The sequence below is a fragment of the Zootoca vivipara genome, chromosome Z1 (genome assembly GCF_965207765.1).
Source record: "Zootoca vivipara chromosome Z1, rZooViv2.hap1.1, whole genome shotgun sequence".
Taxonomy (NCBI): domain Eukaryota; kingdom Metazoa; phylum Chordata; class Lepidosauria; order Squamata; family Lacertidae; genus Zootoca; species Zootoca vivipara.
This window is the reverse complement of record NC_142583.1, coordinates 38,173,309-38,195,796: the sequence shown is the minus strand read 5'-3', so window position 1 is coordinate 38,195,796 and position 22,488 is coordinate 38,173,309. Positions and strand designations below refer to the sequence as shown.

At 39.8% G+C, this 22,488-nt stretch overlaps 1 protein-coding gene across 4 annotated transcripts in view; it reads right to left on the bottom strand.

Moving 5' to 3' along the window:
* Positions 1 to 22,488, bottom strand: part of TTC29 (tetratricopeptide repeat domain 29) — a 165,222-nt gene that overhangs the window by 73,893 nt on the left and 68,841 nt on the right. For all 4 annotated transcript variants that reach the window (XM_088660262.1, XM_035114020.3, XM_088660263.1 and 1 more), the window contains 2 exons: positions 8,756 to 8,979; positions 346 to 531 (listed from right to left, as the gene is read on the bottom strand). In XM_088660262.1, the coding sequence (XP_088516388.1) occupies positions 346 to 531; positions 8,756 to 8,979 (410 nt within the window). The remainder of the gene's footprint in view (positions 1 to 345; positions 532 to 8,755; positions 8,980 to 22,488) is intronic.

Here is a 22,488-nt window from a genome sequence, read left to right as displayed (position 1 = left end):
AATGCTACTTAGTAATTGTATCTGTAGATTCCACAGCTGTTAAGAACAAAATTTAGAATCAAAAGGAATTGGTGTTTACCAAAAAATTCATTGAGTCGTCATCTGCACACAGTCCTAACTATTAGTCACTAGAATTTATCCTATTTTGATGGTTTTGTCACTTCAGCAAAGATCATAAAGTTTTCATGTTCCCTCAGAAAGCATGTGAAAACAAATATACCCAAACTGCTAGATTCTGCATCAGATGACACATTCTACACTTTACAACATTATTGCTTACATACAGATTTTTTAGTGACCTTGCCAATAATTTTGATGCAATCAATTATATTCTGTGTTACCTACCTTCCTCCTCATAAACAAGGCCCATATTTGAATGTGCTTCAGCTTCTCTCCTTCCACCATCTATTTTAATCAGCTGAGCAGTTTTGTAGCTTTGTTCATAGAAGTAATTCCTTAGCCATCTGTCTTCTGGTTTGTTGAAGCAATAGGCCAAATTCAGCTGGTTTATGTACACCTCATCATAGAATTCTTCAGTGAAAAGAAAGGAATTAAATCTTAAGATGATAAAATATACTCTATGCTTACTTTCTTAATGTTACGTTTAAAATCAGATATGCAAGATTCAAGACTATGAATTTCTTTCTATGGATCTCATTGGACTCTATCCCTTCTGGGCAGTATTTACATCAGGGGCCCCCAGACTTACCCGCCTTTGGGCCGGAGGGCGGGGAGTGCGCACCCGTGTGCATGCGCGCACACATTTACTGGCGTGGTGGCGCGCTTCCAGGCCGGAAAAATCGCCGAAAATTGTTTGTACACATGCGTATGGTCCTCCCCCGACCCGGAAGTGCACCGGAAATGACCTCTTCTGCGTCGGGAGAGGCCCATACGCATGCACAGAAATGATTTTCGGCACTTTTTTCAGATCTGGAAGTGCGCCGCCGCGCAGCGCACCGTAAGAGCGGGCGGCGGCAACGGGCGGCGGGGGTCATCGCAGGCCGGATTGGGAGGCCAATTGGGCCGCATCTGGCCCGCGGGCCGTAGTTTGGGGACCCCTGATTTACATAGATCGTATGCTTGTTCACACATACCCTTGAGCTAGACGGAGGTGGGCCAAAACCTCTCTCCCCAAGAAATTAGGATCACAAAGGTCAGGAAGCTGGTGAAGTTCAAAGCCTAACACTGCCCTTAAATACATGCCTTAACAGCAGCCATCTACACTTGTAGGGAAAAAATATATAATTATTGTGGTATACTGGCACACAGAGTTGCAACTGGAGCCAGATTTTCTTTTAGGGTCATTCAGCCTCCCATCAAGATCAACCCCACAGAGAGGTATAATGTTTCTCTTATGTTCAGAATACACAGTCTGTTCTACCTGTACTGGATCGATTTCAAATATTGCTGCCTGAGGATATAGAGAAGCTGTGGGAAGCCTTCTATACACAGGTGTGTCTGACACCTTTGTTGTTGTTGTTGTTTAGTCGTTTAGTCGTGTCCGACTCTTCGTGACCCCATGGACCAGAGCACGCCAGGCACTCCTGTCTTGCACTGCCTCCCGCAGTTTGGTCAAACTCATGTTCGTAGCTTCGAGAACACTGTCCAACCATCTTGTCCTCTGTCGTCCCCTTCTCCTAGTGCCCTCAATCTTTCCCAACATCAGGGTCTTTTCCAAGGATTCTTCTCTTCTCATGAGGTGGCCAAAGTATTGGAGCCTCAGCTTCACGATCTGTCCTTCCAGGGAGCACTCAGGGCTGATTTCCTTAAGAATGGATAGGTTTGATCTTCTTGCAGTCCATGGGACTCTCAAGAGTCTCCTCCAGCACCATAATTCAAAAGCATCAATTCTTCGGCGATCAGCCTTCTTTATGGTCCAATTCTCACTTCCATACATCACTACTGGGAAAACCATAGCTTTAACTATACGGACCTTTGTCGGCAAGGTGATGTCTCTGCTTTTTAAGATGCTGTCTAGGTTTGTCATTGCTTTTCTCCCAAGAAGCAGGCGTCTTTTAATTTCGTGACTGCTGTCACCATCTGCAGTGATCAAGGAGCCCAAGAAAGTAAAATCTCTCACTGCCTCCATTTCTTCCCCTTCTATTTGCCAGGAGGTGATGGGACCAGTGGCCATGATCTTGGTTTTTTTGATGTTGAGCTTCAGACCATATTTTGCGCTCTCCTCTTTCACCCTCATTAAAAGGTTCTTTAATTCCTCCTCGCTTTCTGCCATCAAGGTTGTGTCATCTGCATATCTGAGGTTGTTGATATTTCTTCCAGCAATCTTAATTCCGGCTTGGGATTCATCTAGTCCAGCCTTTCGCATGATGAATTCTGCATATAAGTTAAATAAGCAGGGAGACAATATACAACCTTGTCGTACTCCTTTCCCAATTTTGAACCAATCAGTTGTTCCATATCCAGTTCTAACTGTAGCTTCTTGTCCCACATAGAGATTTCTCAGGAGACAGATGAGGTGATCAGGCACTCCCATTTCTTTAAGAACTTGCCATAGTTTGCTGTGGTCGACACAGTCAAAGGCTTTTGCATAGTCAATGAAGCAGAAGTAGACGTTTTTCTGGAACTCTCTAGCTTTCTCCATAATCCAGCGCATGTTTGCTATTTGGTCTCTGGTTCCTCTGCCCTTTCGAAATCCAGCTTGCACTTCTGGGAGTTCTCGGTCCACATACTGCCTAAGCCTGCCTTGTAGAATTTTAAGCATAACCTTGCTAGCGTGTGAAATGAGCGCAATTGTGCGGTAGTTGCAGCATTCTTTGGCACTGCCCTTCTTTGGAATTGGGATGTAGACTGATCTTCTCCAATCCTCTGGCCATTGCTGAGTTTTCCAAACTTGCTGGCATATTGGGTGTAGCACCTTAACAGCATCATCTTTTAAAATTTTAAACAGTTCAGCTGGAATATCATCACTTCCACTGGCCTTGTTATTAGCAATGCTTTCTAAGGCCCATTTGACTTCACGCTCCTTGAGCCAGACATCTTGGAGAGTGAAGTCTGACACCTTTACCATATAGCTTTTCAGAGGATGTTGAAAATACACCTCTTTACCCTTTTTCAGGACCCACCTCATTCCTGCCACTGTACATCATCATCATCATCACCACTTTTAATTTGTATACTGCCTTTCTATCTTACAATACTCAATGCGGTTTACAAGCTGAAGAAACAAAGAATGTACACCTTATAACAATCTAATGCAATACAAAAATGTGATAATAAAACATAGCTTTAAAATAAGCAATCTACATCAAATAAAGTAACATTCAACAATCATTAGAAGAGTATAGAATAATAATATCACCATATAAAAATTAAACAGAAACTCACTCTTAACAATTGCAATAAATAATTTTGAAACTACAATCAATAAAACAACGGCAAGCCACTGTGCATAAAATAATACAATACAAATTGAGAAGCAGAGACTGGAGGGTTGGGCAAGGCAGGTGGAAAGAGGCCTTGCCTGATGGAGTCTCTCCCCTCGCAGTTCTTCCTCCAGGAACAACTTCCTTATGAGGACTCCCAGGCCAGGGGGTGTACAAGCAACAACGGTTTTGCACACATTCAATTTGTGTGTGACAACATGCGTGCACATCATGGCAACCCAGAAGGGGCTGGAAAAGGGAATTGGACAGGGGTGGGAGCGTAATGGGCGTAACAGGGTGCAGCAGGCTTATGCAAAGCCCGCCGACCTGCATGGGGGCAGGAACGTAACCCCTGTGCAAAACGGTCATTGCCTATAATCTGTTTTAACAGTTTTTAATGCTGAAGTTTAAATTGCTGCAACCTGCTCTGGCACCTGCTGGTGAAAGTCAGGTTGTTGTTGTTGTTGTTGTTGTTGTTGTTGTTGTTGTTATAGAAAGTCAAATGTTATCAAATAGATGTGCATTTGAAATAAAAACACAAGAATTGAATTTGTTATGAAATACCAATTTCAACATAATCTCTTCTACACTTTTGCTAGTCTGTTTCCTTGTCATGAACCTAATATTCTTTGCTAGCAACATGAATTTATGTGGCACAATGAAGTAAATTTCTGTAGTATAGCCCATCCGCCACACAGCGTTTGAAACTCCCATTGTTCTAGGCGCATTTTGCGACAGGGAATTTCATGAATGCGAGCAGTTTCTGGGCTCTGGGAGCTCAGATTAAAACTGCTACTGCTGACTGTGTCGACCACAGCAAACTATGGCAAGTTCTTAAAGAAATGGGAGTGCCTGATCACCTCACCTGTCTCCTGAGAAATCTCTATGTGGGACAAGAAGCTACAGTTAGAACTGGATATGGAACAACTGATTGGTTCAAAATTGGGAAAGGAGTACGACAAGGTTGTATATTGTCTCCCTGCTTATTTAACTTATATGCAGAATTCGTCATGCGAAAGGCTGGACTAGATGAATCCTAAGCCGGAATTAAGATTGCCGGAAGAAATATCAACAACCTCAGATATGCAGATGACACAACCTTGATGGCAGAAAGCGAGGAGGAATTAAAGAACCTTTTAATGAGGGTGAAAGAGGAGAGCGCAAAATATGGTCTGAAGCTCAACATCAAAAAAACCAAGATCATGGCCACTGGTCCCATCACCTCCTGGCAAATAGAAGGGGAAGAAATGGAGGCAGTGAGAGATTTTACTTTCTTGGGCTCCTTGATCACTGCAGATGGTGACAGCAGTCACGAAATTAAAAAACGCCTGCTTCTTGGGAGAAAAGCAATGACAAACCTAGACAGCATCTTAAAAAGCAGAGACATCACCTTGCCGACAAAGGTCCGTATAGTTGAAGCTATGGTTTTCCCAGTAGTGATGTATGGAAGTGAGAGCTGGACCATAAAGAAGGCTGATCGCCGAAGAATTGATGCTTTTGAATTATGGTGCTGGAGGAGACTCTTGAGAGTCCCATGGACTGCAAGAAGATCAAACCTATCCATTCTTAAGGAAATCAGCCCTGAGTGCTCCCTGGAAGGACAGATCGTGAAGCTGAGGCTCCAATACTTTGGCTACCTCATGAGAAGAGAAGAATCCTTGGAAAAGACCCTGATGTTGAGAAAGATTGAGGGCACTAGGAGAAGGGGACGACAGAGGACAAGATGGTTGGACAGTGTTCTCGAGGCTACGGACATGGGTTTGACCGAACTGCGGGGGGCGGTGCAGGACAGGAGTGCCTGGCGTGCTATGGTCCATGGGGTCACGAAGAGTCGGACACGACTAAACGACTAAACAACAACTGCTGGAACAAAAGGAGGACCTTTCTTGGCCTCCCCACTTCAAGCCACTCTCTGAGGACTGGAGAAGGGACCCTCATAAGAATATTAGTGGGGCGGGCACGGGACGTATGGCCTTGTTTTTTGTAGTCTTCAAATGAGGACTAGACCATGTGAAAAATGAATATAAGATTTTAGCTGCAGTCCATTCATTTTCATCTTTATATTCTTTTTATAAAAAAGAGTGCCTAGATGTTCTGTTGCAGTGCCCATAACCGAGGTTTAAGGTGACATTTAGCTCCTAGCTTTCATATCTCAGTTTCCCTGTGAAGCACAACTAATAAGTACCAGTTCTGGCATGATTATTATACTCCACCCTGCACACGCCTTTAAGATGTGCATATAAATAATCACATTGTAGCTCAGTATATTTTGTGCAGGAATATATGACAGTATCATGTGAAAACCATACTGCTCTGGCAGAATGTTATTGTTTACAGTACAGTGGTACCTCGGGTTACAAACGCTTCAGGTTACAAACTCCGCTAACCCAGAAATAGTACCTCAGATTAAGAACTTTGCTTCAGGATGAGAACAGAAATCGTGTTCCGGTGGCATGGCGGCAGCAGGAGGCCCCATTAGCTAAAGTGGTGTCTCGGGTTAAGAACAGTTTCAGGTTAAGAACGGACCTCCGGAACGAATTAAGTTCTTAACCAGAGGTACCACTGTACTTATTGGAGCAAATCTCCCCCATTCAAATGCACCTTTTCATTGGCATTCAGGACTCAATCGTCACTTGACTGATCCCCTTGCCTCTCTTGGTCAAGCTTACTGTGGTCTTCCTTTACTAGGTGAATGGAATGGTCTGCAGCAGCTATTTTTTGCCTTCCCAGAGGCCCTCTTGAAGTAATGCAAGTTTCCCATCTACCTTAGTGCCACTGCTTGGAAGAGTGCTTATTCTCCGAAACTAGTTTGAGAAAATCAAATGAAATTACATGCTCATGCTGTCTCCTTAAGAAGTACTGTATGAGGGAGAAAAGAGCAAAAGGGCAAGGAGGCTATTGTCTTCTTCTAGCTCTAAAGACAAGCCTGCCATGCAAAAATCAAATGGTGCCACCATGTCCACTTGGGAGGCAGTGCAACACAGACACAGACAGACAGACAGACAGACAGACAGACACACGTACGTGTGTGTGTTACACTCAATATTGCGTTTCCAGTCCTCAGAGTTACCCAGCTGCATTTTAATGTGATATGTGTCAGCAAATACTAATGCAAGTAGCAATAAACCTATTAAATGGTATCGTAAAGTACATCACATGTAAACAGATCAAAAAGAGCAAAGAAAAAAAATGGAGTGACTGCTAATTGGAATAAAGTAATACATACAACAGGATATCTTTAACTGCTCTTTGTTACTGAATATCAAAGCTGCAGAGTTCTGTAAAATTATGCAAATAACTTGAGGTAAGTACCCTACAATTCTCAAGAGATGGAAGTGACCTGAGGCTGACTATTGTTACTGTTGCAGCCCTGATTGAATGAACTTTAATGTGACCCTCAAGTGTCTATCCTTTCAGTGAATAAGAATAAGTAGTGCACAAAGACAACCGTTTCAGTATAATTGTTTTGGACACAAACTGGCCAAATGTGCTGGAGTCATATGAATAAAGCAGAGCAATTTTTTTCTTTTACCCTGTCTCTTTACATCGTTTAGACTACTGCACAGACAGGTATAAAAAAAGAGACAGTACTGCTCTCACAGATAATTGCCCACATTATATTTCAGAATGCTTTGGGTTCAAAACAAAATTTTGTCGATCACAGCAAGCTATTAGCATGGGTTAGTCCACTTTCTAGAAAACAAAAGTTTTGTCTTCCACATAGCCAGTCTTCAACATGTGATGAACATTTTTATAAGCACAATCTAAATTGTTCATTTTTCTGCAAATTTTCTAAGCTGTCATTTTAATTTCTGTCCGTCCGTTAATTAAACCTTAAGCTAACAACAGAAAGCCTGAAACTGAAACATTACAGAAGTGACGAACCTTGTGAGTAAAATGAGGGCTTCTGAGAAGGTAGACAGATTAAAGTGTTCATAGTTCAGCAGTTGTACAGTTTAGGCCAGACTGGGTAAACCAGGCTATACCTGGGAATAACCAGCAACTCATAGGCTTGTGGGAAGGGTACATGATAGAGGAAAAGGTGGTCATTATTTTACAGATTAGCCCTAGACTGGCCTGCAAACCAGTCCTAGCTCCCAACATGACAGACGGAGCCATTAAAATAATACAGTCAGCATCTTCCTAACCATTTGGAGAAAATCATATATAGGGATATCAAACTAGGACTTCAATATTGTGTAAAAATAATATTGAACTCTGCATTCAGGAAGATTTATTGAGGATGACTGTATGAACTAGCCCTGTTTGTATGTCTACTAAGCACATCAGAGGAGTACATGGCAAACAAGTTGCTTGCAAGCTTTTTGCTGGCATACACTGCACTACAATACAGTATCTAAAACTTGATAGCATATCCTATGAAATGTAGTATTAAATGCTCCCCTTCACTCTGATTCAAACCAGCCTTTGCTTGCTGCTGCAATTTTGCCTGTTTCCATGCTAAATGTACCACAGTCCCTATTCCTATACACGGTGTGCCCAGAATTCTCCATTAACCAATATGGAAAACTCTTTGTGACACCATAGCCTACCATATTTATGTCCTGCCTCTTCCTCCAACCTCCTTTCCACCTGCAGTTTGGGTATGAGATCACCATTCCATCCATTCCAAAACAGCCAATCCTGTTGCACCCTGACCCCATCAGATGCAAAGTCCTTTCCTCTCCTACCTACTAATGCCCTTGCTGCATGTCCTGAGGCCTTTTCTCAGAAATCTATGTCTTATGGCTGCAACGCTTCACCACTAACACAGTGAAATTACTTCCACAATGAAATTAGTGTGTTAGGTGGATGCAAGACTGCAGCCTAGAAGGACCATATTCAATACAACAATTTCAATTAGAAGAGTGCAACAACTGATACATGGATACATTCTTTATCAAAGAATATAAACAGTCATGGTCCCATTCTTAAACACAAAGAACTTTGGCCTGGAATTTGTAGGAAAATATCATGCACAGAACAGTCTGGGTCTTCCATTTTAGACCAAACTGACTTTAATTGCTAGATAAAAACATATAATACAATAGCAAGTACTTAATTTTAAAAATCAATACATAAAACTAAACAGTAGAGAAAACACTAGAGTGATTGTAATTGAGATGTTAGTTAAATCTATCAATGGGATCCTGGTGACATCTTTACACACACACACACACACATTTTGTCACCTGAGTATTTAACTGTAAGTCTGATAATTCAGTGTTACCCACAATTTATTCTATAAATACAGTTGACTAAGGCTGAAATGTGCTAAAGCCCAGTAATGCTTCAAATTCATACATGAAACCATTTAGAATCTTCCCTCAGGCACACATTGCTGCTCCATTACCCAGAATTCCTCTATTTACCTGATCGTAGGGCTGCCTCAGCCCTGGTCAGGAAGTGGTGAAGCTGATCCAGTTTATCAGGCTGTTCCGCCAGGGACTTCTCCAGCCATATGGCTGACCCAGGCCCTGCAGCCTCCCTCAAGGCATTCCAGTGGTCTATCAGAGTAAAGAGCTCGGCGAAAGACTTGTGATAACCCTGTCGCAGCATGTCTATGCAGATGTTCTTCTTGTATGAATTCCGGTAACTGGGAATTTAAAAAAGGCCAGGTTTAATTCTTTAAATGTGAATTATCTACTTCCACTGAAAGAGATCAAGATACACACACAGATATTGCACACACGCACACACACAAACACAAAATCAATATACACCAGTGATTAAAATGTGACATGTGTTCCTTTCACCAACTCATTTTTTTCTTGGTAAATGCCCACACATCTTCAACAGAGGAAAGCCGCAGTAGGCGTTTAATGCTATTTCTACTAGAACTGCATTATAAATATAACAGTGTTCTGCAATTGAAATCAGCCATGAAGGTCAACTGAGTTAACCTACCGGGGGGGGGGGGCGCACGGGGCAGATTTACCCAAACGTTCCGGCATTTGTTCACTAGAACACAAGCTCAGAGTTTACTTAAAACAGGGAGCAGTGGGGAAAACTAAGCATATACAGCATGTCAAAACAATGTATATGTTAAATAGTTTTGCTGGAGGTTATGGTGGTTTGGTTTAAAATGTCTGACATAGTATTTGTTAGAACTAGACTCCTTACATATTATTTGCCTGTGTTCAATATCTGTCTTCAGCTGGGACTAATTTAGTAACACAGAAGTTTCATAATTTCCACCTAATTTTAAAACCAAATGACATATCCACAGAGATACAATGAAGAATGTATATCAAAGTTATTCTAATAATAAACATGGAACAGATATTCATATTAAAACATGTATAATTAAACACTATCAAGAGATGGTACATATTTCAAGGCATATTACTCTAGTAAGGCCATTTTCATGTTACATCAAACCAACTGTAGAATATTAATTGTTGATTTTTTGATTAAAAGTTCAGTTAATTCCAATTTAGAAAAGGTGCTGCCCTTCAATATTGTATAGTGAAAATACACTTGAACATTAGAAACATGCATTTTTACTTGTTTCTGTTATTGAAACATGCATGGAAACAGAGATTTTGCTTAAAAGCATTGCTCTGATCATATTTTAATATAAGCAGTAGAACTTGATAACAGTCCCTAATGGTTAGTATATGGTTTTATATACAAAGTAAATTTCAGAACAGAGCACTGCTATTTACTAACTAGTAATGTTGTTAAAGAAAGCAAGAAGATCTTTGCATCACTTTATAAACAAGTTTTTCAAGGACAATGGTAACTGCATTTTTTACTATTGAAACCAGAAGCCTATACACAACAACAAACATTAGTGAAGCACTTTAAAAAAGCACTGTACAATAAATAAAGTTGAAGACAAGCCCTGTCTACAAAAGTATATAGTCTACTGGACACAGAGACAGAGGGAGTAGGGAACTGCAGAAAACTAAAGGAAAGACCTAGCAGAATAAAAAACATCACAACAGTTTAAAGGAAAACTGATGTAGTATAATGCAAAAAGGCACAGGGCTGGCCCAAGGCATGTGATGTTTCCCCCCCCCCTCCTTCCACATACACAAGCCAGCTAGGTCGGCAGCTGAATCTTACTTACTGGTGACAGGGCACCATCCTTCACTACACCTGATGGCAAACTAGCTTAGGGACACAGAGCAGGCCATATGGCTGGCAAAGGTCTATCTTCCAATACCATCCTGCTCCTTAGCATCAGCTGACTAAGGCAGCTGCCTCACTCTACCTAACCTGTAGAATACACTGCCAGCAGGTAAGAAATAATTAAATCAAAGGGACAAATAAGAGATAACATATGACATTCTGGCTTGATCAAGTGTGATCTCCCAGCAGTGGTGACATGGCCAATTACCAGAAGGTGGAAGTAAAGTTGTGCAATACATGCAGTCCCAAACATTCATGGGTTACAGAGCATGCATGGTAGAAAGGCAACAGTGTGGATTTTAGTTACAGGTAGGTAGCCGTGTTGGTCTGAGTTGAAGCAAAATAAAAAAAATTCATTCAGTAGCACCTTAAAGACCAACTAAGTTTTTATTTTGGTATGAGCTTTCGTGTGCACATCTGAAGAAGTGTGCATGCACACGAAAGCTCATACCAAAATAAAAACTCAGTGTGGATTTTGTAATTTAAATATGTCAAGACCAGAGGCACTACACTGAGAGAAGGAGACAAAACAAGACTAAGAAGGACAGAATGCTGGCTCCATCACTGGTCTACAGCTTACTGAAGACTGAAATATTATTGAAGGTGTATGTCTTAGGCTCTTCCTTGGATCAACATTCATTTAAAAGGGTCCACTGAAGGTTCATGCTGCAGAAGTTAGAGCATGACCATTTTAAGTGAGCATTGATCTAAATAGAGCTTAGACCAGAAACCTCCCTTCAAGTCATTTGTGGCCTCTAGGATTGGTATAGTAGTGAAGATGGAGCCCCCAGAGATAAGGGAGCCTCTGGAGAGGTGTATCTGAGGACATAGACAAGAAATATTACTGGGAACAGGAGACTGAGGAAAAATGGTTCCTTAGGGTTCTTCCTCTTCTTGCCCAGTAGAAATCCCTACAGATGCAAAACTAAGAGTTCACTTTTGGATAAATTCAAAAAACAAGACAACATTAATGAAGAAAATAATAATAAAACAGCTATTAGCTAAACAAAGAAAAATGGAAGATGTAACATATAGTTGTAGCTCAGTAGAATAAAACTCTCTCTCTATGTGTGTGTGTGTGTGTTAAAAGAACAAACAAGGGAAGTCAAATTAACACTTAAGAAAGACCTAAGAAAGAGCCTCATGGAACTCCAAAGAGGAAAAGGATTTTAAAAGTACCATTAACAGAAACAATTGAAAAAGCAAAAGAAAAGAAGACTGAAATCTAGCAAAAATAGGATGCTTAAAATCTAAAGCAAGGAAAAGAGTACAGTACAATATTAGTAGTACAGTATCAAAAAAATCAGACAATGAGGACATAATACCTAATATTTAGCTAAGAGAAGGTTATTGGAAATTAGGGTGCTTCAACACAGAAGTGTTATTGTGGAAAGGGGCAGTTCAGGTTAGATTTTTCTCTGACACATTTGATATGCAAATGTCCATGCACACCTGTTTTTTCACTCATATTCATTTCTATTCTATCACTTCCCATCCACACCAGAGGAGGAGAGCTTAATGAAAAATATTCTGGGTGTGGGGTTTTTTGTTCCTCCCCTCAATTACTCCTGCCCTGCTCTATCTTTGTATGTTGTGTATGTCTCAGGAAGTGCATAAGAACAAATATTACCAGCATATGTCAATATTGGCAAAATAGAAACTTGTATATTGTGTATTTCAGGGGCAGGGGTGATCCCGTGGAACAAAAAATTAACTCGTCTAGACATGACTACCGTATTTCCATGATGAAAACAGATGCCACCAAAAGACCCCTACTGAATCTGTCACCAGAAAGACAGCCTGTTTGTTTACCTTCCCCCTTCCCAGACACACTATCTATTCTCAGTGGTGCATTAGTACACAAAGGCTTTCTGCATAGCCCATGATGTTACCCAGGCATGTTGCTGATTTGTAATGCATTTTGAGGATGATGACATCATGTGGACAGTGTGAAAAACCTGGACTCATGATCTGCATTCTGCACTAAGTCCATAATAAACACCTGGGCAGAAGCATCCTTGAAGTGAGAACAATTTCAACAGGGTGATGTGAGGAGAAACCAGGCTGGAAGGAATTAAAAGAGGATTCTGAAGGAAGAAAAGGCAGACACTGAAAAAGGATCAGGTGTTCAAAAAGCTTAGAATAAAAGGAAAGGGACTATAGGCTGCTCTTTGTTTTATCTTTTCTTTTCTTTTGCATTATGGGGACAAATACTACTCAGTGCCAGTTCCGCCTCTGGATGATCCCTCTCTTCTTTCTGAGTGGGCTGCATAGGACACGCAATAAAGCATAAGCCAACTTCCTGATGGAGCAATTGATCAGCCAATTATGGTAATGGGTAGCTCAGAACATGGGATTAAAAACAAACAAACCTGTATTGTCTCCAATATGACAATTTAATAAAAATAATTATCCCCATGGTTTTTATTGCTAGGAATTAACCAACTGACAATGATCCTGTATTATACACATGCCATCAAAGTAGACAGAAGGGAAATTACTCATATATAGCCCAAAAATCTATTCATACTTGAGATATTCTGGCTTTTACAGTGAGGAAGTACAGATAGCCACCAAATAAATGCAAAAAAACCCTATTGACATGATGTATTTGCAAGTGAGATTCTTACTTCTAAAACATAGTTTTGAACATCTGTCTTATGCTGCTTATCAGAGCTGATTTTGAAAGGGCAAGGATTTTGTTATAACCATGCTGTTTGTTCCAATTAGAAAATTCTAATCAGCATTACATTGTTCTATGAAGAAATGAAATTCAAAGGTACTGGTGTTTAAAAACACTGTTTCAATAGGTAGAATGGCCTCTGGGGGCATCTGCTGGAAATTTAGCAATATTGCAGTTAAATCTGGTTATTCAAGTAATTCCCAGCACAATATAGTATTGTTGAACAAAAGTAAATACAAAGTGCATTGGGTGTGATTCACATTCGGAGCATCAATGAGAGTTTTCCCATGGATCTCACTGTGAACAGAAGCTTATGAAGTGACTGTTTGCTGAAACTATGTGACACTGTATTGATCAATACTCCCAAAATAATAACATTAAGAACTCTTTAACCATTTCTAAATTAGGACACGAAGTGTCGGACATGACTAAACGATTAAACAACAACAACAAAATTAGGACACTGCAGTGAAACCTTAAGGCAAATATTGTAATACACATTCATATAATTTGTGACCCTCAAAACTACCCAAATTGATGACAGAAAGAAGAGCACAGACCTAATTGCGGTTCGAGGACCCGAATTTTCAGCTCATGTGCCTCCCTATTCTAAAGGGCAGAAAGCCATACCCATGCAAGAGCTCTGCACATTTCAGATATCGTTCTCCACCAAATATAGACCCCTTTGGGACTAGAAGGTGGAGCCTGAGGCTTCAAAAGGCTGGCCCCCAAAAATGAAGGAGGAAGCTAGCAGTAGGGGATACAAGTGAGGCTACTAGAAGATGAACTGATCTCTGCCATTTGCCTCTCCCTTGAAAACTGATGTGCTCCAGCATGCAAGTTTCTAATTTCTGATAAAGCGGACCTTTCCTTCTTCCAGCAGGTGCTTTTAATTGCACTCTGTGCGGCATCTGCCTGAATAAGCTACTAAGTAGGGTCTTTCGAATCAACCATCTTGGGTCCTGAATAAGTTATCTTATGAGACCCTGACAACTGTGACTAAATGACAGAAGATGAAACTGAGATGAAGTTGTTAAAAAGGGAGGATCCCTTCTTTGTAAGAGCAAAAGAAAATACTTCTGACTGCTTGTTGTTTCCTTCAGCAGCTGCTTACTGGAGAAACCTGGATATGTTTTTTAGCTCCAGAACCCTCATAAAAATATAGCTCTTGTTGCTGCAACCTGCACTTCTATCTTAAGCAGCCCCCAGGTAACTGTAACGGGCAACTGCAAACTTCAAGTAGAGATCTCTTTAAGTGGCCTCAAGGTCTTAGTGATTTCTGAAATAAATTTAATTAGAACCAAATAACCAGTGGGCCATTGCAAGCTTCATTTATAGCACTACAATATACTTTGTGGTTTTTTTTAATTGCTTAATTTCTTTTACAAAATACTGTTCAATAAACTTAGAAGGTTTTATAGTGAGCATATACAATCTTTTGATGAAGTTGTTTTCACTTCCAAACACTGTTGGATATCTTTATAATAGAACAATTAAAGAGAGAGATTTTTTTTTAATATGAGCATCCAGTTTCAGTCTCATAAATCTTATACCACTTTTAGTAGTCATGCAGTTCAACCACACTTCAAGGGATATTATTGTAAAAAAGCTGTACATTATTGGATTAAAAAGAAATTAAGTAATTATAAATAGCATAATTCCAACTGTTTTTGTTGCAATTCTGATTATTTTACTATAAAACAAATTCTGATCCTTTTACATTGCTTTACCCTTGTTCTTTTAATTTGTTTATTACTATTTTTTATAAATTCCCCTTTACAGAAGAAGGACAATGATGTTTTACTAAATTAACCATTTGAATGTCAGGAGAATGTTTGAAGATGTATATGTCAGTAAAATGTCTTTATTCTTTAAATATGCATCCCAATTTAGTAATGCAGGGCAAGAAGAACCAATCAACTGTAACCATCCTAAATAAGTCACAGATGAAATGACTGCAAATTAATGAATGCATCATTTGCTAACACAGGTAAATTGAAACTTCTGTTTTGAACCCTGCTTATCTGTCAGTTTTTCATTATGCGAATGAAAGCCCCAGCAGTAACGAACAAAACTTAATTCCAACTAGAATCCTTTGGAATCGGGATAAGTAGATGATTAGGCTGAAAACCAATACCCACTTACTTGGGAGTAAACTCAATTGAATTTAATGGGTCTTACTTGTGAATAGACATGGATAGGACTATGGTATTAAACATAAGATACAGCTTGTATTAGAATATTCCAACATTAAGCCAATTCAATTTGAAATACTGGGGGAAAGTATTATTTATTTATCAACACTGGGAGGAATGCTATTCTCCACAAAAATCAACTTCTTTTTTACTTCTGTTTGCTGATGTGAGAAATACATGTTTCTGAAATTTAAATATGTTCACTTAATAAAGGAACATATCATATTTTATTAATGCAAAGTAACTTAACAAAAGAAAAACAAAAAAGATTCCTGTGGCACCCAAAAGACTGAATTTTTGTGTAGCATAATCTTTGTGGACTTGAGGTTATTTCTGTTTCATGACGTGTAATCCTTAGATGACAAACAGAGAGAAATCAAAGTACCTACAGAAGGAGTTAAACGTAAAACAAGGTGTAACACTGAGTCTGTAACATTTCTATAAAAATGCCAAAGATATACTGTACAAGAACAGTGACCAATTCGGAACAGCAGTCATTGCTAATAACATCTTTGTGGTTAAGCCATGTTAATTTAACACATGAAGTGTGAAAGAAACCCACAGTTCCACTTAAGGCGGTGAAGAATAGAATTTGCTTATAAATTTTAGGGAAGCCATTTCATACTGGATCATCCCTTTGAACAAAAGCAAGTGCCCTAACAAGCAGTATATTCCAAAAAATATTCAGATGTAGGAAGCCAAATTGACCTTTCAATTATTTATTTTTTTAAAATATATTTTTATTAAAGATTTCTTAGTTTACAAAAATACATGCAATGTCTTTTTTTCCCCCAAGTTGTGTTGTCTACAGATCAGTTTCATTTGTTGTGAGACATTTGTGTTAGGTTAGGTAGAAAAGAGGGGGAGTGGGGAGTGGTGTGGGGTCGGGTGGTTGTGCTTCAATTCTTCTACTTAGTGTATGTGTGGGGTTTTGAGTCAGCATCACTTGGGTGGGTTCTCTTACTATTCACTTGTTGTATTTCCTTGGTGGTGAGAGAGGTTGGGGGTGGCCTAGGATGTGACTGGTTGTCTTTGGTTGGCTGTAGTGAGAGTTTGTGTGTGTGTGTGTGTGTATTTGGATCAGGTTAGCCAGATTGATACGTATGCTGTTGGCGGATTCTCGTTGTTGTCTTGTTGGGCTATGCATGTGCTAAAGGGGAACCATACTGGGGTGAAGGCGTATTGAAAGGTTAAAAAACACCACGTCAGGAATAGCACCTTAATTGCTTGCAGCTTTGTTTCATTGGCTGAGTTCAGATGAAATGACAAACCATGTACAGTATTGCTGTTCACAGAACAAGCCTGCACCAGCATTGGCTTGCATACCCCTTAGCATGCAAGGGGAAAAGGCAGTGAAAGCTTTCACTTTTTAATAGTTCTCCATCAAGTCCAAACTCAACAAACTGATTTGTCTTAACATCTCTTTTCATGCACAGAGGGAGGGAGGAGAGGGGGAGCATAAAAGCCCAAGGCTTATGCATGCTAATTTTCATAACCATAGCTTTTCATTACTTCTGAACAAGACCATTGTCTTTCAAACTGGGACATTACTAGACTTCACAACGGGGACATTGAAAGAAAAAAGTTAGGCAATACATATGTGGCACATCAAAGTTACAATTCATGTTTGGTTTTCAGTGTTCTTTCTTTCTTTCTTTCTTTCTTTCTTTCTTTTTCTGTGTGTACTTACACACACACAATTAGTTAATTGTGGTGTGTGTGTGTGAGAGAGAGAGAGAGAGAAAGAGAAAGAGAGAGAGAGACAGACCGCCTGAAGGAGATCAGAAAGAAGCTTCACTATAAATTCTAGGACAATGAAATTCCCATTTGTCATTTTGTATCATTTTACATTCTGAATATTTTCATAGTATCTCTGTGCACATCACAAATAAAACACAGTTGTTTACTTTTGTCCTATATTTCCTATTAAATATTGTTGAACTATTGATAAAAGAAAGGTTTAGAAAACAATAGGACTAAACTCAGCAAATACAAGTTACACAAAGTTAACTTCAGTTCACAGTGTTCTTCTCTATTAAAGAATGTCTTGTATTTTATCTTTGCAAGAATCTGATGAGTTTTTGCAAGTAAAATTCTGTTTCCTCTACACTTGCTAATAGTCATGAGAATCTGTAGTTTGCACCTTCCCATTAAAAATGTATTGTATTTTTTGAAATTATTCACCCCGCCTTTTATCCAGATCATGTCTTTGAAAGGAGGAAGTAGATAATAAATGGAATTATTCATGATTTCCCATTAAATATGAAACTTTCTTTTGCAGAGTTTAGAAAATGGAACTTCTACATAATGTACAGAAGTTGATTAGAACTTTTTAACCTTTCCAAGAAAACTCCTCCAAATGTGTAGGGCAGCTTTTTCATGAACGGTAAACTATTCATTTCCCTTGCATTCCTATTATTTTGTCTTTCTCTAGTTACACCATATATATCAGATCAAATCAAAGTGTGGAGAAACCACTGATTTGAATAAAAGACTTACTTCCCTCCTCTCTTTTTTTTGAAGAGAATATAATTCTAAGAGAGTATTGCTTCATAAAAACATAAAAGTTTGGTCACAACATGCAAGATTATTTGGAATTATTTAGACAAAAGAGGACACATTGAAACAAAATTAAAAATGTCAGTGTTATTAAAAAAACATCAAATCTGTGACTTATACTACTGTCTATAACATATATTATTATTTTTCTCTTGGACAGCATCATATCAGTGGGGAGTTTAGAAGATAAACAAGTTTCAATTTTGAATTTACTATATACTGATAGTGAATACATTATCCAACTGTGGAGCCCTTATGTAGCCAAAATGGAACTCCCACCAAACTTCCACAAGAAGGAAACATCAGCAGGCTTAGGATAAGTATGTTTGCATAAGTACTATTTTTATATATAGAGAGAAATCCCAATGCAGTTGAATGAGAACCAAGCATGCTCAGTTACAAGCTTGGTGGCTCAGGAGAATGCTGTGGGCATACTGTATCTTGATTTCAGTAAGGCTTTTGACATAGTCCCCTACGATATCTTTGTAGAAAAGCTGGTAAAATGTGAACAGGATGAGATAATTGTTAGGTGGGTTTGTAGCTGGTTGACTGACCAAACCCAAGGAGTGCTCACTAATGGTTCCTGGTCATCCTGGGGGAAAGTGGCAAGTGGGGTGCTGCAGGGTTCTGTCCTGGGCTTGTTGTTGTTCAACATCTTTATAAATGGCATGGATGAAGCTATTGAGGGGATGCTCATCAAGTTTTCAGATGACACCAAAGTGGGAGGGGTAGCCAATGCTGCTGAAGACAGAATCAGGAGTCAAGAGGACCTGAACAGATTGGAGAACTGGGCCCAAACTAACAAAATGACTTTCAATAGGGACAAATGTACGGCAAGGTTCTACATTTAGGCAGGAAGAACCAGCTGCACAAATATAAGATGGAAGCACCTTGCTTGCCGCTAGTACATGTGAAAAGGATCTAGGGGTTTTAGTAGACCACAAGCTTAACATGAGACAATAATGTGATGCAGCCTAGAAAGGCTAGGGCTTTTCTAGGCTGCATTTACCAAAGTCTAGTGTCCTGATCAAGGCAAGTTATAGTACTGCTCTATTTTGCCTTGGTCAGACCATACCTAGAGTACTGTGCCCAGTTCTGGGCTCCACAATTTAAGAAGGATATTGACAAGCTGGAATGTGTGCAGATGAGAGGGCGACCAAGATGATCAAGGGTCTGGAAACCAAGTCTTATGAGGAATGGTTGTGGAAATTATGTATGTTTAGTCTGGTAAAGAGGAGACTAAGAGGAGATTTGATAGCGTTCTTCAAAGATTTATTTTTTGCATTAGGAAAAAATAACCTATCAACTCAAATAAAATGCTAATAGGTTAGTCATTCTCAAGCAGCAAGATTTTAAAGTACAGCATATCAAGAAAAAGTTATATTAGATCTTCCAGCAACTGCTTTACATACAAAGGTTCTTAATTTCTAGGGCTTCGTAAAGGTAAAGGTGACCATTAGGTCCAGTCGCGGATGACTCTGGGGTTGCGGTGCTCATCTCGCTTTACTGGCTGAGGGAGCCGGCATTTGTCCGCAGACAGTTTTTCCTCGTCATGTGGCCAGCATGACTAAGCCACTTCTGGCGAACAAGAGCAGTGCACGGAAACGGCGTTTACCTTCCTGAAGGAACGGTACCTATTTATTTACTTGCACTTGACATGCATTCAAACTGCTAGGTTGGCAGGCGCAGGGACCGAGCAATGGGAGCTTACCCCGTCGCAGGGATTCGAACCGCCGACCTTCTGATTGGCAAGCCCTAGGCTCTGTGGTTTAACCCACAGCGCCACCTGCGTCATACGTATATATAAATAAGAGTGATGACAAAGAAGCGTTGAAACTGATTATGTATAGCTCCATTTTGGGATCTTCAGGGCTTTTAAATAAGCTTTTCATAAATGCTTTAAAAGTTGTCTGGTGTCTGGCACAGATATTAAAGAAGGTGAGATACAGTACAATCCTGTGAATGTTTACTCAATATTAAGTTTCAGTGCATTCAGTTGTAATAATAACAATAGCAATAATTTATTATATCCCGCCCATCTGGCTGGGTTTCCCCAGCTACTCTGGGTAGCTTCCAACAAAACATTAAAATACAATAATTCACCAGATATTAAAAGCTTCCCTAAACAGGACTGCCTTCAGATGTCTTCTAAAAGTCGTATATTTCTTTGACATCTGATGGGAGGGTATTCCACAGGGCAGGTGCCCCTACCGAGAAGGCCCTCTGCCTGGTTCCCTGTAACTTTGCTTCTCGCAGTGAGGGAACCGCTAGAAGGCCCTCAGTGCTGGACCTCAGTGTCTGGGCAGAATGATGGGGGTGGAGACACTACTTCAGGTATACTGGACCGAGGCCATTTAGGGCTTTAAAGGTCAGCACCAACACTTTGAATTGTGCTCAGAAACGTACTGGGAACCAATGTAGATCTTTCAAGACCAGTGTTATGTGGTCTCGGCGGCCACTCACAGTCACTAGTCTAGCTGCCACATTCTGGATTAATTGTAGTTTCTGGGTCACCTTCAAAGGTAGCCCCACGTAGAGCGCATTGCAGTAGTCCAAGTGGGAGATAACTAGAGCATGTGCCACTCTGGTGAGACAGTCTGTGGGCAGGTAGGGTTTCAGCCTACGTACCAGGTGGAGCTGGTAGACAGCTGCCCTGGACACAGCAAGTATTCCCTTGTAAGTATTCTCTTGTGTGTTTATGATTGTAGTGACAATACCCCATCTCCAAAAGTATGGGACAGGGGTGGGCCAACATAAGTGTTTACATATATTCTCTTCTTTCCTAGAACTCTGATGTCTACCAACTAGAACCAGGTGCAAAAACCTAGAACTCGGTTGGATGTATAAAAGAACAGGGGGCTTTTGAGCACTTACTCAGCCAAGTAAACAAGTTAAATCCACTTCAGGGACCCCCCCCCCCCCCGGTGTTCTTTTTCAGCCACCGATTATTTTTTAGGGGGAGCGGAAAATGTTAGTTGCTGCTATTGTTAGCCAACTGACAGCCAGAAACCCTTGTTGAACTACTGGAAGATCACCCCAAACACAGATTTACCTTCTGCCATCCCTAACATGATACATCTGAATAGACACACTGGTAAGAAGTGCAGGTAATGGAAAGAAAGCAAAGGTGGAGAAAAGTAATGTCATTTACACTAATCTTATGGACACAGTCAGCAGAATCCCTGAAATTACCGTACATTTTATTTCATTAAGGGCTCCTGTCTCTGTCTGTCGTACTCTGGTATCAATTTAACTTATATGTTTCTATACCTGTACTGCATTTTGTAAATTGTGAAATATTTAAAATTTTCAGAATGTCAGTGAGGGTTTTTAATAGGCATCTAAAGCTAAACAGAGTGAGCACCAATGGTATTTGTGGTGGGAAATATGATTTCTTTCCTTTATTCCAACTAGAGGGACAATGTTCTGGCCCGTTGCTTTTAGGATAATTTATCAGCACTTCTTAATTTACTTTAATAGTCTACATTTGATCTTTATTTTGGTTAGATTTAAATGAACAGCACAACTGTGCACAATGAAACTTTGGGTGTGTTTTTCAAACAGTACTGTCTAATGTTGTATTTCAACTCTTTTCTCCAAAAGCAATATTTGAACAGTGCCTGATGTTAAATTTTTTTTTTGAAACAATCTCATTTTTGAATTTGCAATAGCACATAATAAGATAAAGGGACAGAAAGAATGTTACGGTGCAGTCCAGAATTTACTCTTGCGCTTTGATACCATTTGCAGCTTTAGTGATTTATCAGCACATGTTTTAAAGCAATTCAAATCAAACTTTATTCGCATAGCCGACAGGCCATAGCAGCAAAGAATACAAATAAAACAAATGAAAACACTAGGTAAAAAGGCCAGTTTTAAAGAAATTATTTTTCCAAATTATGGAGATTCTCTGTCCTGTGCCTCCAATCTGAAGCATAACCAAAGTTAATAATGTGGCAGTGCTTCAGAAGTTTCCTCACCAGAAAAGGGGCAGGAGAGAGAAAAGGGGCCAGGGTGCCACACTTACAGATGGACTCAGGGAAGCTGGCATCTGCAAAAATCACAGAGGCATGCATTCAGGTTCTTACAGATTTCACAGAAATCCTAAACAGATCCCAGCAGCAAGGAATCAAAAATTGAATGGGCCTTCAGCATGAAGTCGTATGACAGGCTGCTCCAAGCAAGTATTTTTAAATAGTTCTTTCGCTTTCAGGTGTTAATCTTTTTTAACCTGTCTTGCTTTAATGAAGGGGATACCTAATGTGAATGAGCTTGCACAATAAGAATGAAAGGTACTGTTACATGAAATAAAGAATATTCAGGAGGGGGAGAATGGAGATGATCAGACGGTAACTCCTCCAGGTATGTACCCTTGAAAAAAGAATCACATTTAGACTTCAATAAAATGCACTTTTGCAGGTCAAAGGCAAACGCTGCCTGCAACTACAATACTGAACCCTAAGGTAGCAATTCCTGAATTACGACACTAATTTCAGGGTCACAAACAAAACAAGGGCAAAAGTTGGGAAAA